The sequence below is a fragment of the Centruroides sculpturatus genome, unplaced genomic scaffold, assembly GCF_000671375.1.
Source record: "Centruroides sculpturatus isolate CEXI.00-Female unplaced genomic scaffold, Cexi_2.0 scaffold47, whole genome shotgun sequence".
NCBI lineage: Eukaryota > Metazoa > Arthropoda > Arachnida > Scorpiones > Buthidae > Centruroides > Centruroides sculpturatus.
The window spans coordinates 832,897-850,115 of record NW_019384385.1 but is presented as its reverse complement, the minus strand read 5'-3'; the positions used below and the strand labels follow the sequence as shown (position 1 = coordinate 850,115).

Below are 17,219 nucleotides of genomic sequence, written 5' to 3'. Positions count from 1 at the left end.
TTTCAGATCTGTCTCTCATTGAACATACATATGATAATGGGCAAATTAGATGTCTAGTTATTATTATTATTATGACTACTTACTGATTACACAACTCCACAGGTTAAAGAGACATTTCCAAAGACAACATCACAACTTTTCTACTCAACACTAAACTGTGTTAAAGATCATCACTCTCAAAGATGATCTCACTATCATTTTACCATATACACAGGTTATCTAAAAAGAAACTGAACTTTTGCTCTAGAAATAAAACTAGATGGTGCAACTATCATTAACGGTCAAATTCAAAATTTTGAATGTTATATTATCAATCGTGTGCAATTAGATTTGAATCGGTTCATAACAATTTTCTGTGACATGAAATTAAGGGTTATTTCGTGACCCTCGTCGGAAAATATCGATGGAGCAATGTGCCAACATTAAGTTCTACATAAAACTAAAGAAAACTTTTACCAGAACTTTTAAGTTACTGACAGAAGTATATGGGGATGATTGCCTAAGTTGGACACAAGTTTATGACTGGTTTCATCAATTCAAAGATGGCTGGGAATCAATTAAAAATGTTCCAAAAAGTGGTCATCCGAAGACATCGACTACAGACAGTAACATCGATAAAGTGCAACAAATTAGGAAAGGATCTGAATACGACCTGTAGAATGTTGTCAGAGGAGTTGGGAGTGTCAAAGGACTGTCCAAATAATTTTACATAATCATTTGAAGAAACGTAAGGTCTGTTCTCACTTTGTTCCACACTCACTCACTCACTGAGGATCAAAACCAAGTGTGCATTCAGCAAGCTCAGGACATCATCAAAATGGCTTGCTGCAATCCATATTTTCTCAAAAATATTGTCATGGGTGACGTGATGCTACCAATACGACCTGTTGACGAAATGTCAAAGTTCCACGTAGAAGTCATCAGATGAGCCCACATTGAAAAAACTTTGTTTCCAAAAACTGCGGGTCATGCTTGTCTGTTTTTATGATGCCAAAGGTATCGTGCACATACATACATACAAGAAAGCCATCAGCCGTACACAAAATGTTTGGCTGGCAGAAAAGAGGGTGAGGGAAAGGGGACGGGAAGGAGATAGTAGAGAAAGGTAGGATCCCTCTGAACAGCATACATAAGGCTACAGTAACCTCTATTTTTGATGTTGGCATGCAGTTTTTAGGCTGCAAGGCCATAGTCCCCCAAAGGGTCTAAAAGAAAACCCGAGTGTAACGAAGACCAATAACTGAGTGCCTCCACAAATAGCTAAGTGTAGAAGTCAGTGCCAAGTGGCTGTTAGTATTAAGTAGATATAAGTCTTCCTACTAATAAAACCGAACACGATCACAAATCTTAATATTACTTGACAGCTAGACAGACAGCGCAAAAAGCAAACGAACATAATGACAAACTAGATGAGATGAACAGACTGACAGAGACAAACGAGCAAGACCCCAAAATTTTTATATTTATTTATTTTTTTAAATGTTAACTTACTCACTAACTAAACTAACCTACCATAACCCTGGAGTGGGGCAGTTGAGAGCACTCACTGAATATGATATGAATGCAAGATGATGGAACATTATATGCGTGTGAATGAGTTGGGTGTGGATTGGTATCGTGCACAAAGAATTTGTCCCAAATGGCCAGAATGTTACTGGAGATTATTATTTGGGTATTTTGGAACGTCTCTGGAAACAAATTTTACACGTACGGCCAGAGTATTGTGCTCAAGGAAGCTGGACACTGCTGCACAACAACACACCCTCGCACAAGAGCACTGCCGTTTGTCAATTTTTGGGAACTGTGACCCTAGACCATCTACCCCATTCTCCTGATCTGGCTGCCTGTGACTATTTTCTGTTCCCAAAACTTAAAATTCCAATGAAAGGGACTTGTTACAAAGACATTTCTGAGATTGAGGCTACTGTGACTGCAGTACTGAACCAGGTGCCAAAAAAAGATGAAAAAGTCCTTTGAAATGCTAGTTACTTGTTCTGAACATTGTATTGCTGCAGAGGGGTCATATTTTGAATAAATAAACAGATTTATAAAAATATTTCTTGTAGTTTTTTCTTCCTAGAGCAAAAGTTTGGTTTCTTTTTAGACAACCTGTGTAATTAAATTATTATTTTGTATCTCTTCACATATATCATATACAGTGGGTGATCGGTTAACGAACATAATCTGTTCCAAGACTTTGTTTGTTATCCGATTATCAATTTACCACAGGTTTTTATGGGAATTTGATTAATTTGTTCCAGAGACTCCAAAAAATAAAAAAATACATACTTTTTTATTACGTTTATTTATATGTAATAGACAAATATACACAGTCTTGCATTTTTATTACTCATGTTTTTTCCATTTGTGGGGGTTAAAGAATCTGTCCAGTGTCGATTGCTTTTCTCTTTTCTTCGGGATTTTTCAGAAGTAATTAACAGTATTGTAATTGTAGAGATCCCCAACCCCATTAACCTTATTCTGGTTTGGAGGCCACTTGGATGATCGTTGTTCTGACATCCTCCCACTTCAGTAGCAGATGTTGACATTGGTCGTCTTTTGTCTTCCTCTTTTTCAAAAGAAGACATCTTGCTGAGTTTCTTGGTATTCTTCATTTGAGAGTTCTTGATGTTCTTCTGTTGTCAGATCAGTTTCAGGTTCCATTATGAGCTCTAAAATGCTCTTTATTTCTCAGATGTTATTTTCATTACTCCATTAGCAGCTTGAGACTTCTTGATATATCTTTCATAGCTAAGATTGTGCCTACTGTAGATCTGTTCAAGCCATACTTACTAGCAACATCAGACATCTTGTGCCCACTTTCTACCTTGGCTATTATCTCTTACTTGGTTTCTATGATGAGCACAGTCCTTGACACTCCTCTTTTTAGGCTCCATAATATTATCAGTTTCTTTTTTAAATAAAAAGTTCAGAAAAGCACTTACAAAAAGTCAGAGAACAGAAATCAACTAGCCCACAAAAAATTATTTAAATGCAAGGCCCGGATGAAATTTGAAATTTGGTATTAAAACATTAATGAATATCTGATGGGACAGTTAAACTTTCACCTTTTGTAAATAAACACCAATGCAAAACTTAACAAAGTGCCTGGCCAATAGTCTCATGAAGACTATAAAAAATTATTTGTTAGAAAGGTAAATAAAAAGCTGGAATTACACAGGAGAGTTTCAAAATTCAGAGGAATACTATCTGATTGGTATCAGGTTGAGCATTGATGTTGACATCTGCACTCCGAAAAGTTTCGAATTGTTACCCGAAGACAAGGGAAAATCAATCGATATTCGTTATTTTCCGTTGCTTCTTTTTATGTTTGTTCAGTAAAGTGTTCGTTGTCTGATCATCAAAATCTTTCACGAAGTGTTCATTATCTGAACCATTAACCGTTTGTTAACTGATCACCCACTGTATATACATATCTATCAAAAAATACACAAAAAACATATTATCTTGGCATACATACAAGATAATATATTTTATACCACGTAAATGAAAATATTACCGGAAAAGATTTTATACTCCAGACAATTGCATTCTGTTCAGGTGCATATTTTATATTTCCAACTGTTGTTTTGAATTTCGGTGAATCTGCATCATGTGGAACAGGAATAACAATCTCAACATTATTAGCAGTTGATCGTCTTTTAAACTGGCTTTTGGCCTAAAACAAAATAAATTTAAAATTTCTTTTAAAATTCATTTTAAATTTAAAACCAAATATCAAGTATTAATTACAAGATTAAAAAAATATACTCATCATTTTCTCAATTTTAGACAATTTAATGTTACAAATAGTGCTAGTACAGTACATCAGTTATCAAGATAATATAACTATGGATTAGGTGGCCAGACTCAATTTTATCCATCTATGAATAGACCTGATCCATAATAAATAGATCAGCCAACATGGATGAAAGGAAAAAAAATACCTTAATGTAAAACTATCCATGAAAAATCACAAGAAACTGGATAAGACATAAATCTATAGCCTATACTATATAACCATCTTGTTGATTTATGTTAGAATCCACAGAATCTAAATCAGCCAAACTGTGTATCATTTCATTGCTAATAAACTATATCTTACTAATTATTAGTAGCCAAATTCACTGAATATATATTCTCCAACATATGATAACTAAGTATAATTCCAAGCTTTTATTATAATTTTGGAACAGTATATATAGGGATCTCACTACCAGTAGTTTTTTTTTTCCACTTCTTTGCGATAAGTAATACAATTTAGTGACAACTTTTGTCTGAAAATTCACAAAAATGCAAGGGAAAAATTCACATTTAGACAAAGGTGATAGTTTCCTTACAATAATGTGTTTTTGCACATCTCAGAATAACTTCAAAAATGCTTCATTATATTGCACTTGTTAAGAGACATAGAAAAAGCATGATATATCTGGCAGTGCGATATAACCAAGTACTAAAAATTCTGGGCTTATACTAAACATATTATACGTGCGATGAGATCTCTATCCACTATTCTTTCATCAGAAAATGTTTCTGATATGACCACAAATAAATTCAGTATTGCATAACTTAAGTTTATTTTATAATGTATTAAATGACATTTACATAAACATTGATACCAGGAATGTCCATTTAGCATTATTGTTTTTTTAATGATGACATTTAAGGACAAAGAGTGTTGATATAAAAACAAAATATCAGTTGTGGTTTTATTATGTAGTACTATATTTCACAATAAGTTGCTTATTAAAAATTTGTGTAATTTATATTTTTCAATAAAAATTATAAATACAAATGAAAATTAAAAAAAATAAATATTAAACATATAATGGAACATCAAAACTTAGAGAATTTTTACTCTTTATAATTTTATAAAATGCAAAATAAAGTTACTACTGTATAAAAAATTTTAGAGCTTTCCGTTCAGAAATAAATATCTTTTCCTTACACATTACACATTGAATTTGAAATTTCAGATAATACCAGAGGAGATTGTACTTAAGACCAATAAACAAACAACTTTTAATATCAAAAGGAAACATAAATGATAAGTCCACCTGTTTGCTTATTTATATCTTGACAAATTTATTGTTTGACCTGCACTGGTAATTTCAAGGACAATGGAAGGAATAAAATATGGTATTTTGTTGCAAAAAGAAATTCAATGGCAATTGATATTTTAAAATTTATTGACTCAAGTGCTTTTAAAATTTGTGGTCAGAAAAAGCATGATATAACAAGTCTACTGTATGTATATCTAAGGGTAGCAGGCATAAGTGTAACAAACGAAGAAGGATTTACAATAATTTTAAGTGAAATTATTATTATATTGGTTTTAGTGAAATGAATTTCATTAAAATACCAATATGCAATAGACTAGATGTAATAAACATTAGCAATTTGATGAATATATCAATCAATGGTTCATCTTGGAGCGAATTTGATTTCCAAGATGCCTTTAATGTACTGTAATAAAAAAAAAGATGCTTTCAATTGTGACCTTAGTATGACAATGAGTAAGTTATAGCATTTCTAATTTTGTACTGGCTGGTTTCAAAATAAAATTACAATTTTTATTATGTTGAAAGCATTTCTTTACATTACTTGTTTTGCTATAGTTTTCAAGACAACATTAGCAAAATATCTAGTGAAATCCATATATATATATAAACACACACATACAGTAATGGTCACATTTCTAACTCATGTTAACTGAACAATTCTTATGAAAACAGTCAGTCAAAAGTTTATTATTGTTGATAATTTAGAAAGAATTCTTCAATAATTAAGAACAACAATATTTTAGAATACTTACAAAATATAATTTTAATACATAATAAAAATACTTGTTTAAATACCAAATACCTAAATAATGCATAGTAAAAATGAAACAAATATAATTTGAATGAAACTGGTTTTTGAATTAATGTAAAACTAGCTGGAATTGAAAAATGCATCTGGAAAAACCTTTAAATGAAACATTTAACTGAACTGAAATCTAAATTGTTTGAGTTCAAATGTTTGACAAATGAAAATAAAACCGATATTTGAAATTAGTAAGTTAAACAATTATATATATCATAAACACAAAATAAAACAACATACCTTAATCATGTATTCTACTCTACTATGAGCATGGCGTTCAATCACAGATTCAATCCATATTAACGGTTTTACCTATAATAAATTATTTAATTGAAAATTTTAAATCTAATAGAATTTTAAAATGTAAATATATTTGTAAAAATTATTTACATGTGTATTTAAACGATAAGACATTAATTCAAATTCGCCATCTGGTGGAATAAAGGAAATTGTTCGATCATTCTCAAAACGTGACAAACGCACACACTGATGGAATTTTACGTCTTCCAACTCAACAGACTTGCTTTTACCACCTAAATATATGAAATCATATTAAGTTACAATTAAAGATAATGTTTAAAATATCTAAATTCAATACTTACGTCCTGTACTTTCAAATAATACTTTATCATTAAGTCCCAATCTTAATTCAGGCATTCCAGAAAGATAAACACGCATCTTTATACAACCAACAATTTCACTTCTTAGTACATTTCCACTAGCATTTGCCTTTAAAAAAAATTGAATTTAAAAAATTTAAAATTTTTATTTCTAATTAATTGAAATGATCAACTATCAATAATAATACAGAANAGTATCAAAAACGTTCGATTCAGCACCACACAAAAGTGCCAGTGCTGCAGTGCCACAGCACTAGTGGAAATTTAAATTTGCCAACTGGAACGCTTTCAGTTAACCAGCTTTTGGATAAATGATGCTCTACTGTACTCGGGAAAAGATGTTGAGACTTGGCAATCAGTTAATTAACAAACTTTAATAATATTTCTTCTAAGGTCTTTTAAATTCCAAGACTAGTTATTGGTGTTGAATTATATTTGTAAAATAACAGAAATTTCAAAGATGAAAACCAATATCAAAATAGTATAATATTTTGTATTTTAAGTGGTTATTATTATTAACTACAAATGTATGCCCTTACTCGTACTTCAAAATAGCTAAATTAACAATTATTTTCTTGTCATAATTGACATTCTCTACTTGAATCTGCTTAACAATTCTATGGTTTCTAGATTTAAATAACCAAAATGCAATATCAATATGTAAAAGTCATAACATCAGAAAGTTGATCAGAGATGCATAATGATTGACACACAAATCATATACAGACTGCAAGTAAAATAATCAGTTTTGACATGTTTTGTTTGAATTTTTTTTTTAGTTACCACAGAAGTGAGGGTCATTCTTTGAAAAAAAGTATTTTAGTATGGTGTTTGACATTGATTTTTTATGGATTAAGTATTTGGAGATATTTAATAGGCAATTATATCTTCTGGTTTTGAAGCAATAATTTTATAATAAACAACAATCTTTAATCCAGCAAATAATTTACAACCAATCATTTAATAAATGTAATTGAAAACATTATCTTCAGATTCAAGAACAATAAAAAGTTCTATTTTGAAATTTTAATTAGTCTCTCTTCTTGCAATTTTCTGATAAAACATCCAATGTAAATAGGATGTTAAATTATTTTTTTATTTACGCCACAATTAATTACACAAATTTACATATTATTATGATTTCTGGAATATGAAAAATCCCAGCATATTGAAATGTAATCACGTTTTTAATACATTGTCCTGTATCGTGTAAATAATATCTTTGCAATGCCTTCACCAACCTATCAGCAAGTGTGTGAATCTGAGGGGACAGACAGATAATAGGACAAACTTGATGCTCAATATGTCAACCAAATTTCTGCTTAAATGGGCAGATGCCATCTACTCTGAAGCATGTGAACAATGGACCAATGAAGGCATATACATAAAAGATTAGTATCTGGTACTCTGAAAATCACACCACACAAAGACTGATGGCTCCAACCATAAGAAACACTACTGCAACACAAATCTGAACAGAATTCTTAACAAGTCATCTGACAAACAATAAACAATAGGCAATATCCAACAGTCTGTTGGACTTAATAAGTCCCAATGAAGTGCTTAAAATCAACTGTCAGGACATGATAGTTAATACCATTTGTCCTATGCAAACGAGGTCTGTATAAGTAATGTTTGACAACAAGTCTTGGTTTTGAATCCAAATGATGATGATAATGAATAAGGAGAGTGAGTGTCCAACTGACTAATTGTTGTGCTTCAATCCTCTGCCATCCCTGGTACGATGATTTAGATCGATTTGCTATCATTACTGAAAGCACTCTAAATTTCTTTAATGGCACAATGAAAGAAAGCTTACAGATATGTGAATTGTATAGACAACCCAGTTGTCATAACCTTTATACGCATTGTTTAAATGATATATATCAACCAAAGCCAAATATTAATCGGGCCAGAAACGGCTATATTATTAATAATTTAATAAACAATTTGGCATTAGAGTTAGATGCCATCTCTTGATAAATTTAATAATTATAAATTAATTTAATAATTTATTTAATTTATAATTATTAAATTTATCAAGAGATGGTGCCTAATGCTTAACTCTAATGTCAAATTGTTTATTAAATTATTAGTAATATAGTTGTTTCTGGCCTAATATTCGGCTTTGGTTGATGTATAGCTTTAAAACGTATCGGGTCTAGTAAGGATGTTTGATTGTTTAAATGATATTTTTAGAAGATAATACCACCCACCCATAATCATAGAAGGATATTTAAGAAGTTGAAATAATGGACTGACCAGTTTCAGATCTGTCTCTCATTGAACATACATATGATAATGGGCAAATTAGATGTCTAGTTATTATTATTATTATGACTACTTACTGATTACACAACTCCACAGGTTAAAGAGACATTTCCAAAGACAACATCACAACTTTTCTACTCAACACTAAACTGTGTTAAAGATCATCACTCTCAAAGATGATCTCACTATCATTTTACCATATACACAGGTTATCTAAAAAGAAACTGAACTTTTGCTCTAGAAATAAAACTAGATGGTGCAACTATCATTAACGGTCAAATTCAAAATTTTGAATGTTATATTATCAATCGTGTGCAATTAGATTTGAATCGGTTCATAACAATTTTCTGTGACATGAAATTAAGGGTTATTTCGTGACCCTCGTCGGAAAATATCGATGGAGCAATGTGCCAACATTAAGTTCTACATAAAACTAAAGAAAACTTTTACCAGAACTTTTAAGTTACTGACAGAAGTATATGGGGATGATTGCCTAAGTTGGACACAAGTTTATGACTGGTTTCATCAATTCAAAGATGGCTGGGAATCAATTAAAAATGTTCCAAAAAGTGGTCATCCGAAGACATCGACTACAGACAGTAACATCGATAAAGTGCAACAAATTAGGAAAGGATCTGAATACGACCTGTAGAATGTTGTCAGAGGAGTTGGGAGTGTCAAAGGACTGTCCAAATAATTTTACATAATCATTTGAAGAAACGTAAGGTCTGTTCTCACTTTGTTCCACACTCACTCACTCACTGAGGATCAAAACCAAGTGTGCATTCAGCAAGCTCAGGACATCATCAAAATGGCTTGCTGCAATCCATATTTTCTCAAAAATATTGTCATGGGTGACGTGATGCTACCAATACGACCTGTTGACGAAATGTCAAAGTTCCACGTAGAAGTCATCAGATGAGCCCACATTGAAAAAACTTTGTTTCCAAAAACTGCGGGTCATGCTTGTCTGTTTTTATGATGCCAAAGGTATCGTGCACATACATACATACAAGAAAGCCATCAGCCGTACACAAAATGTTTGGCTGGCAGAAAAGAGGGTGAGGGAAAGGGGACGGGAAGGAGATAGTAGAGAAAGGTAGGATCCCTCTGAACAGCATACATAAGGCTACAGTAACCTCTATTTTTGATGTTGGCATGCAGTTTTTAGGCTGCAAGGCCATAGTCCCCCAAAGGGTCTAAAAGAAAACCCGAGTGTAACGAAGACCAATAACTGAGTGCCTCCACAAATAGCTAAGTGTAGAAGTCAGTGCCAAGTGGCTGTTAGTATTAAGTAGATATAAGTCTTCCTACTAATAAAACCGAACACGATCACAAATCTTAATATTACTTGACAGCTAGACAGACAGCGCAAAAAGCAAACGAACATAATGACAAACTAGATGAGATGAACAGACTGACAGAGACAAACGAGCAAGACCCCAAAATTTTTATATTTATTTATTTTTTTAAATGTTAACTTACTCACTAACTAAACTAACCTACCATAACCCTGGAGTGGGGCAGTTGAGAGCACTCACTGAATATGATATGAATGCAAGATGATGGAACATTATATGCGTGTGAATGAGTTGGGTGTGGATTGGTATCGTGCACAAAGAATTTGTCCCAAATGGCCAGAATGTTACTGGAGATTATTATTTGGGTATTTTGGAACGTCTCTGGAAACAAATTTTACACGTACGGCCAGAGTATTGTGCTCAAGGAAGCTGGACACTGCTGCACAACAACACACCCTCGCACAAGAGCACTGCCGTTTGTCAATTTTTGGGAACTGTGACCCTAGACCATCTACCCCATTCTCCTGATCTGGCTGCCTGTGACTATTTTCTGTTCCCAAAACTTAAAATTCCAATGAAAGGGACTTGTTACAAAGACATTTCTGAGATTGAGGCTACTGTGACTGCAGTACTGAACCAGGTGCCAAAAAAAGATGAAAAAGTCCTTTGAAATGCTAGTTACTTGTTCTGAACATTGTATTGCTGCAGAGGGGTCATATTTTGAATAAATAAACAGATTTATAAAAATATTTCTTGTAGTTTTTTCTTCCTAGAGCAAAAGTTTGGTTTCTTTTTAGACAACCTGTGTAATTAAATTATTATTTTGTATCTCTTCACATATATCATATACAGTGGGTGATCGGTTAACGAACATAATCTGTTCCAAGACTTTGTTTGTTATCCGATTATCAATTTACCACAGGTTTTTATGGGAATTTGATTAATTTGTTCCAGAGACTCCAAAAAATAAAAAAATACATACTTTTTTATTACGTTTATTTATATGTAATAGACAAATATACACAGTCTTGCATTTTTATTACTCATGTTTTTTCCATTTGTGGGGGTTAAAGAATCTGTCCAGTGTCGATTGCTTTTCTCTTTTCTTCGGGATTTTTCAGAAGTAATTAACAGTATTGTAATTGTAGAGATCCCCAACCCCATTAACCTTATTCTGGTTTGGAGGCCACTTGGATGATCGTTGTTCTGACATCCTCCCACTTCAGTAGCAGATGTTGACATTGGTCGTCTTTTGTCTTCCTCTTTTTCAAAAGAAGACATCTTGCTGAGTTTCTTGGTATTCTTCATTTGAGAGTTCTTGATGTTCTTCTGTTGTCAGATCAGTTTCAGGTTCCATTATGAGCTCTAAAATGCTCTTTATTTCTCAGATGTTATTTTCATTACTCCATTAGCAGCTTGAGACTTCTTGATATATCTTTCATAGCTAAGATTGTGCCTACTGTAGATCTGTTCAAGCCATACTTACTAGCAACATCAGACATCTTGTGCCCACTTTCTACCTTGGCTATTATCTCTTACTTGGTTTCTATGATGAGCACAGTCCTTGACACTCCTCTTTTTAGGCTCCATAATATTATCAGTTTCTTTTTTAAATAAAAAGTTCAGAAAAGCACTTACAAAAAGTCAGAGAACAGAAATCAACTAGCCCACAAAAAATTATTTAAATGCAAGGCCCGGATGAAATTTGAAATTTGGTATTAAAACATTAATGAATATCTGATGGGACAGTTAAACTTTCACCTTTTGTAAATAAACACCAATGCAAAACTTAACAAAGTGCCTGGCCAATAGTCTCATGAAGACTATAAAAAATTATTTGTTAGAAAGGTAAATAAAAAGCTGGAATTACACAGGAGAGTTTCAAAATTCAGAGGAATACTATCTGATTGGTATCAGGTTGAGCATTGATGTTGACATCTGCACTCCGAAAAGTTTCGAATTGTTACCCGAAGACAAGGGAAAATCAATCGATATTCGTTATTTTCCGTTGCTTCTTTTTATGTTTGTTCAGTAAAGTGTTCGTTGTCTGATCATCAAAATCTTTCACGAAGTGTTCATTATCTGAACCATTAACCGTTTGTTAACTGATCACCCACTGTATATACATATCTATCAAAAAATACACAAAAAACATATTATCTTGGCATACATACAAGATAATATATTTTATACCACGTAAATGAAAATATTACCGGAAAAGATTTTATACTCCAGACAATTGCATTCTGTTCAGGTGCATATTTTATATTTCCAACTGTTGTTTTGAATTTCGGTGAATCTGCATCATGTGGAACAGGAATAACAATCTCAACATTATTAGCAGTTGATCGTCTTTTAAACTGGCTTTTGGCCTAAAACAAAATAAATTTAAAATTTCTTTTAAAATTCATTTTAAATTTAAAACCAAATATCAAGTATTAATTACAAGATTAAAAAAATATACTCATCATTTTCTCAATTTTAGACAATTTAATGTTACAAATAGTGCTAGTACAGTACATCAGTTATCAAGATAATATAACTATGGATTAGGTGGCCAGACTCAATTTTATCCATCTATGAATAGACCTGATCCATAATAAATAGATCAGCCAACATGGATGAAAGGAAAAAAAATACCTTAATGTAAAACTATCCATGAAAAATCACAAGAAACTGGATAAGACATAAATCTATAGCCTATACTATATAACCATCTTGTTGATTTATGTTAGAATCCACAGAATCTAAATCAGCCAAACTGTGTATCATTTCATTGCTAATAAACTATATCTTACTAATTATTAGTAGCCAAATTCACTGAATATATATTCTCCAACATATGATAACTAAGTATAATTCCAAGCTTTTATTATAATTTTGGAACAGTATATATAGGGATCTCACTACCAGTAGTTTTTTTTTTCCACTTCTTTGCGATAAGTAATACAATTTAGTGACAACTTTTGTCTGAAAATTCACAAAAATGCAAGGGAAAAATTCACATTTAGACAAAGGTGATAGTTTCCTTACAATAATGTGTTTTTGCACATCTCAGAATAACTTCAAAAATGCTTCATTATATTGCACTTGTTAAGAGACATAGAAAAAGCATGATATATCTGGCAGTGCGATATAACCAAGTACTAAAAATTCTGGGCTTATACTAAACATATTATACGTGCGATGAGATCTCTATCCACTATTCTTTCATCAGAAAATGTTTCTGATATGACCACAAATAAATTCAGTATTGCATAACTTAAGTTTATTTTATAATGTATTAAATGACATTTACATAAACATTGATACCAGGAATGTCCATTTAGCATTATTGTTTTTTTAATGATGACATTTAAGGACAAAGAGTGTTGATATAAAAACAAAATATCAGTTGTGGTTTTATTATGTAGTACTATATTTCACAATAAGTTGCTTATTAAAAATTTGTGTAATTTATATTTTTCAATAAAAATTATAAATACAAATGAAAATTAAAAAAAATAAATATTAAACATATAATGGAACATCAAAACTTAGAGAATTTTTACTCTTTATAATTTTATAAAATGCAAAATAAAGTTACTACTGTATAAAAAATTTTAGAGCTTTCCGTTCAGAAATAAATATCTTTTCCTTACACATTACACATTGAATTTGAAATTTCAGATAATACCAGAGGAGATTGTACTTAAGACCAATAAACAAACAACTTTTAATATCAAAAGGAAACATAAATGATAAGTCCACCTGTTTGCTTATTTATATCTTGACAAATTTATTGTTTGACCTGCACTGGTAATTTCAAGGACAATGGAAGGAATAAAATATGGTATTTTGTTGCAAAAAGAAATTCAATGGCAATTGATATTTTAAAATTTATTGACTCAAGTGCTTTTAAAATTTGTGGTCAGAAAAAGCATGATATAACAAGTCTACTGTATGTATATCTAAGGGTAGCAGGCATAAGTGTAACAAACGAAGAAGGATTTACAATAATTTTAAGTGAAATTATTATTATATTGGTTTTAGTGAAATGAATTTCATTAAAATACCAATATGCAATAGACTAGATGTAATAAACATTAGCAATTTGATGAATATATCAATCAATGGTTCATCTTGGAGCGAATTTGATTTCCAAGATGCCTTTAATGTACTGTAATAAAAAAAAAGATGCTTTCAATTGTGACCTTAGTATGACAATGAGTAAGTTATAGCATTTCTAATTTTGTACTGGCTGGTTTCAAAATAAAATTACAATTTTTATTATGTTGAAAGCATTTCTTTACATTACTTGTTTTGCTATAGTTTTCAAGACAACATTAGCAAAATATCTAGTGAAATCCATATATATATATAAACACACACATACAGTAATGGTCACATTTCTAACTCATGTTAACTGAACAATTCTTATGAAAACAGTCAGTCAAAAGTTTATTATTGTTGATAATTTAGAAAGAATTCTTCAATAATTAAGAACAACAATATTTTAGAATACTTACAAAATATAATTTTAATACATAATAAAAATACTTGTTTAAATACCAAATACCTAAATAATGCATAGTAAAAATGAAACAAATATAATTTGAATGAAACTGGTTTTTGAATTAATGTAAAACTAGCTGGAATTGAAAAATGCATCTGGAAAAACCTTTAAATGAAACATTTAACTGAACTGAAATCTAAATTGTTTGAGTTCAAATGTTTGACAAATGAAAATAAAACCGATATTTGAAATTAGTAAGTTAAACAATTATATATATCATAAACACAAAATAAAACAACATACCTTAATCATGTATTCTACTCTACTATGAGCATGGCGTTCAATCACAGATTCAATCCATATTAACGGTTTTACCTATAATAAATTATTTAATTGAAAATTTTAAATCTAATAGAATTTTAAAATGTAAATATATTTGTAAAAATTATTTACATGTGTATTTAAACGATAAGACATTAATTCAAATTCGCCATCTGGTGGAATAAAGGAAATTGTTCGATCATTCTCAAAACGTGACAAACGCACACACTGATGGAATTTTACGTCTTCCAACTCAACAGACTTGCTTTTACCACCTAAATATATGAAATCATATTAAGTTACAATTAAAGATAATGTTTAAAATATCTAAATTCAATACTTACGTCCTGTACTTTCAAATAATACTTTATCATTAAGTCCCAATCTTAATTCAGGCATTCCAGAAAGATAAACACGCATCTTTATACAACCAACAATTTCACTTCTTAGTACATTTCCACTAGCATTTGCCTTTAAAAAAAATTGAATTTAAAAAATTTAAAATTTTTATTTCTAATTAATTGAAATGATCAACTATCAATAATAATACAGAATGGTGTTTCTTGATCTTGTGGTCTATGGATCAGCAGACTTACATTAATAAAGATTAAAACTTTGTTCAAACTTTGATGATATACTTTTAACAGTTTATTTCTAATTTAATTAATTATGTTTCCTTATGTATTCAAAACAACATGCTTTTAGATTTATTGTTCTAAATGGCTCAGTATGTCCCAAATGTTAATAATACCCACATAAGTTTAAAAAAGAATAAACATACATAACTTGGTCTATAGAATTTTTTTAGACATTTTACTGGTCCCTGGTCATGATTGAGTAACACTGATAACTTAATCCCATTTGGACCAATTACAGGAGGAAACAATTGAAATTTCAGTAGGACAATGCTTCAATTCAAAACTCAAAATCAACACAACAATGGTTTTTAAATGAAAAAAAATCAGTATGATTGATTGGCCTTCTAGAAGTCCAGACATAAACCCAATAGAAAATTTGTGAGGCATCTTAACCAGAACAGTCTATACAGAAAACAGGCAATATCAAACAGTAAATGAACTTAAGGTTGTAATAACAGATGTCTAGGACTCAATCACACTTCAACAATTACAAAAAGTTATTGATTCAATGCCAAATAGGGTGTTTAGTCTTACTGAAGCTAAAGGGAACCAAGTGATTGCTAAAATCACTTTAAATGTAAATTTAAACTAAGATAGTTATAATTTCTTAATTAACAGTAAAACATTCAAAATTTTAGAAACTTTATCTTGTGTTAATTATCATTTTATATTGCTAAAAATTGTGTAGTATCAGTGAATTGTCTGTAATTAATGATTTTTCAAGTTTGATTTTAAAAAATGTTAACTGTTTTTTCATACTCCAAAATATTAATTGTACTTATAATTATTCACCATATTATCCAAGTTCATAAAAATTATGCCAGTAGAGATGGAAAAAACAACTACAGCAGGTAATAAAGCAAATGGAAACATTTTCCCTTAATAAACCTCAATATGTGCACAGTTTGTTACACGAACAATGTCCAATCTGTATTCACTCTCTCTCCAAGTATTTCTGATCATGTCAATAGGAATTGTCCCTATTGCTTGTGTGATGCATTCCTTCAATTCCTTCACACTTGATATCTTTTTTGCATACAGCCTATCCTTGACATACCTCCCAAAGGAAAAACCAAGAGGCATCACATCGGTTGAGCAAGGTAAAGTGATGGAACTACCTTGTCCTATCCATTGATCTAGAAAAGACTTCCTTTTCCAGGGTGGAAGTACCCCATTCTGTTGGAAAATAACATTTGCTTGCTGGTCTTCCAGTTGTAGAACAGCAGACAATTAAAGCATATCAAGGTATGCTTGTCACTGTGTTTCCAGTGAAGAAAAACAGGCCAATCACAATATTGTTTGTCATGGCACACCAATCACTTTAAGACTATCATGGTGGTGTTCTAGTAATGCATGTGGATTCTCAGAACTCCATATGTGATAGTTATGTCTGTTGACTTTTCCACATATGTAAAAATGAATTCATCAGAAAAGACCAAGTTGTTAATGAAGTGTGTCGTCATCCACTTTGGATAGCATGGTGATAAAAAAATCTTTTTCAGCTGGCCAGCAGGTGCCACAATTGCTGAACAATCTGCAATTTGCATGCATCCTCAACCTCTTATGCATGATATTGTGGACCATAGATCTTGGAAGGTTCAGTTCCAAACTTGCATGACAAATGGATTTTTGAGGACTAAGCTGGAACGTGTTAACCTAGTTGACATTTTTATTTGCCATCTTTGACCTATCTGCACCTGCTTGAAGC

General features: G+C 31.2%; 2 protein-coding genes across 2 annotated transcripts in view; both read right to left on the bottom strand.

The window, feature by feature from the left end:
• Positions 1-17,219, bottom strand: part of LOC111618026 (AP-1 complex subunit mu-1-like) — a 60,401-nt gene that overhangs the window by 2,964 nt on the left and 40,218 nt on the right. Inside the window, exons 12-19 of the mRNA XM_023359445.1 lie at positions 15,218-15,344; positions 15,006-15,148; positions 14,856-14,927; positions 12,271-12,429; positions 6,468-6,594; positions 6,256-6,398; positions 6,106-6,177; positions 3,521-3,679 (exon numbers count right to left, since the gene is read on the bottom strand). Of these exons, the coding sequence (XP_023215213.1) occupies positions 3,521-3,679; positions 6,106-6,177; positions 6,256-6,398; positions 6,468-6,594; positions 12,271-12,429; positions 14,856-14,927; positions 15,006-15,148; positions 15,218-15,344 (1,002 nt within the window). The remainder of the gene's footprint in view (positions 1-3,520; positions 3,680-6,105; positions 6,178-6,255; positions 6,399-6,467; positions 6,595-12,270; positions 12,430-14,855; positions 14,928-15,005; positions 15,149-15,217; positions 15,345-17,219) is intronic.
• LOC111618052 (AP-1 complex subunit mu-1-like) lies at positions 11,767-15,370 on the bottom strand. Its single transcript, XM_023359476.1, has 4 exons — positions 15,218-15,370; positions 15,006-15,148; positions 14,856-14,927; positions 11,767-12,429 (listed from the first exon to the last, which is right to left on the bottom strand). Exons 1-4 carry the CDS (start codon positions 15,291-15,293, stop codon positions 12,214-12,216), a joined length of 507 nt encoding a protein of 168 aa, XP_023215244.1. The 5' UTR covers positions 15,294-15,370; the 3' UTR covers positions 11,767-12,213.

Coding starts and splice junctions, on each gene's coding strand:
- LOC111618052 (XM_023359476.1), bottom strand. CDS start 15,293: ATGCGTGTTTATCTTTCTGGAATGCCTGAATTAAGATTGGGACTTAAT. Junction 15,149..15,217: donor ATTATTTGAAAGTACAGGAC/GTAAGTATTGAA, acceptor TCATATATTTAG/GTGGTAAAAGCAAGTCTGTT. Junction 14,928..15,005: donor CTTATCGTTTAAATACACAT/GTAAATAATTTT, acceptor AATTTATTATAG/GTAAAACCGTTAATATGGAT.